This window comes from Helobdella robusta (assembly GCF_000326865.2).
Source record: "Helobdella robusta unplaced genomic scaffold HELROscaffold_4599, whole genome shotgun sequence".
NCBI lineage: Eukaryota > Metazoa > Annelida > Clitellata > Rhynchobdellida > Glossiphoniidae > Helobdella > Helobdella robusta.
In genome coordinates this window covers 1-1,028 of record NW_008705137.1, presented here as the reverse complement: position 1 = coordinate 1,028, position 1,028 = coordinate 1, and the positions used below count along the sequence as shown (strand labels likewise).

Genomic DNA, 1,028 nt, shown 5'->3' with positions numbered 1-1,028 from the left:
CATTATAAGGCCATCAAAAATTTCTGTAAAATCATCATCACCATTACCATCATCATCATCATCATCACCATCACCATCTTCATCGTCACCATCACCATCTTCATCGTCACCATCACCATCATCATCGTCACCATCACCATCTTCATCATCATCATCACCGACTTGCACTTTCTAGCCATCTTCAGCAGAACTTTCGAGCACTCGTTGTTGTTATTACAGGCTCCCAAGTTCACGCGCTCCAGTTTCTGGCATGAACTAATTGCATAATTTACATAAATTACGTGATCTAATTACCCGAATGACCTAATTAGAGACCTCATAATTTGAACCAAAGACTCCGTATCGACCAATGTCCTGTAGAGGTCAAGGACACGCAGGGAGGTCAGTGACTTGAGAAATGCAAATGAGGCAGCGGAAGCCCCGGTACAGGATTGTAGGTGCAACTCTGTCGCGATTGGCCGGTGTAAATATTTGATGAAGCGTGATTGGCTGATGTAAATGTGTGAGTGAATGTGATTGGTGGAGTAAATATTAACTAAATCTAAACCGGACACTCGAGTAAAAATAAAGACGACAGCTAAAAATACCTTCTAGGTTCAGGCAGGCCTTTGAAATGATCTTCAATATACGCCCTTTAACAAGCTTGCAGCAGTTGAGTTCCAGACAGACCAGGTTATTTCCACACACTCCAAGAAAACTGCATATCATTATCATTGTCAATCGCCATCATCACCAACATCATCGTCATCATCATAACCATAATCATCACCGCCATCATAAAACTGCATATCATTATCAAGACTATGTCAATCACCATCATCATCATCATCATCATCATAACCATAATCATCACCACCATCATAAAACTGCATATCATTATCAAGACTATGTCAATCACCATCATCATCATCATCATCATCATAACCATAATCATCACCACCATCATAAAACTGCATATCATTATCAAGACTATGTCAATCACCATAACTATAATCATCACCACCATCATAAAACTGCATATCATATCA

General features: G+C 39.7%; 1 protein-coding gene across 1 annotated transcript; it reads right to left on the bottom strand.

The window, feature by feature from the left end:
• Positions 1-161: 161 nt before the first annotated feature.
• Positions 162-714, bottom strand: HELRODRAFT_195161 (hypothetical protein; the record flags this gene model as incomplete). The annotated part of the gene is made up of 3 exons (XM_009026205.1): positions 162-255; positions 316-445; positions 588-714. Coding segments are annotated over 3 exons (351 nt in total), but the record flags the coding sequence as incomplete, so codon positions are not given.
• Between the last annotated feature and the right edge of the window lie 314 nt (positions 715-1,028).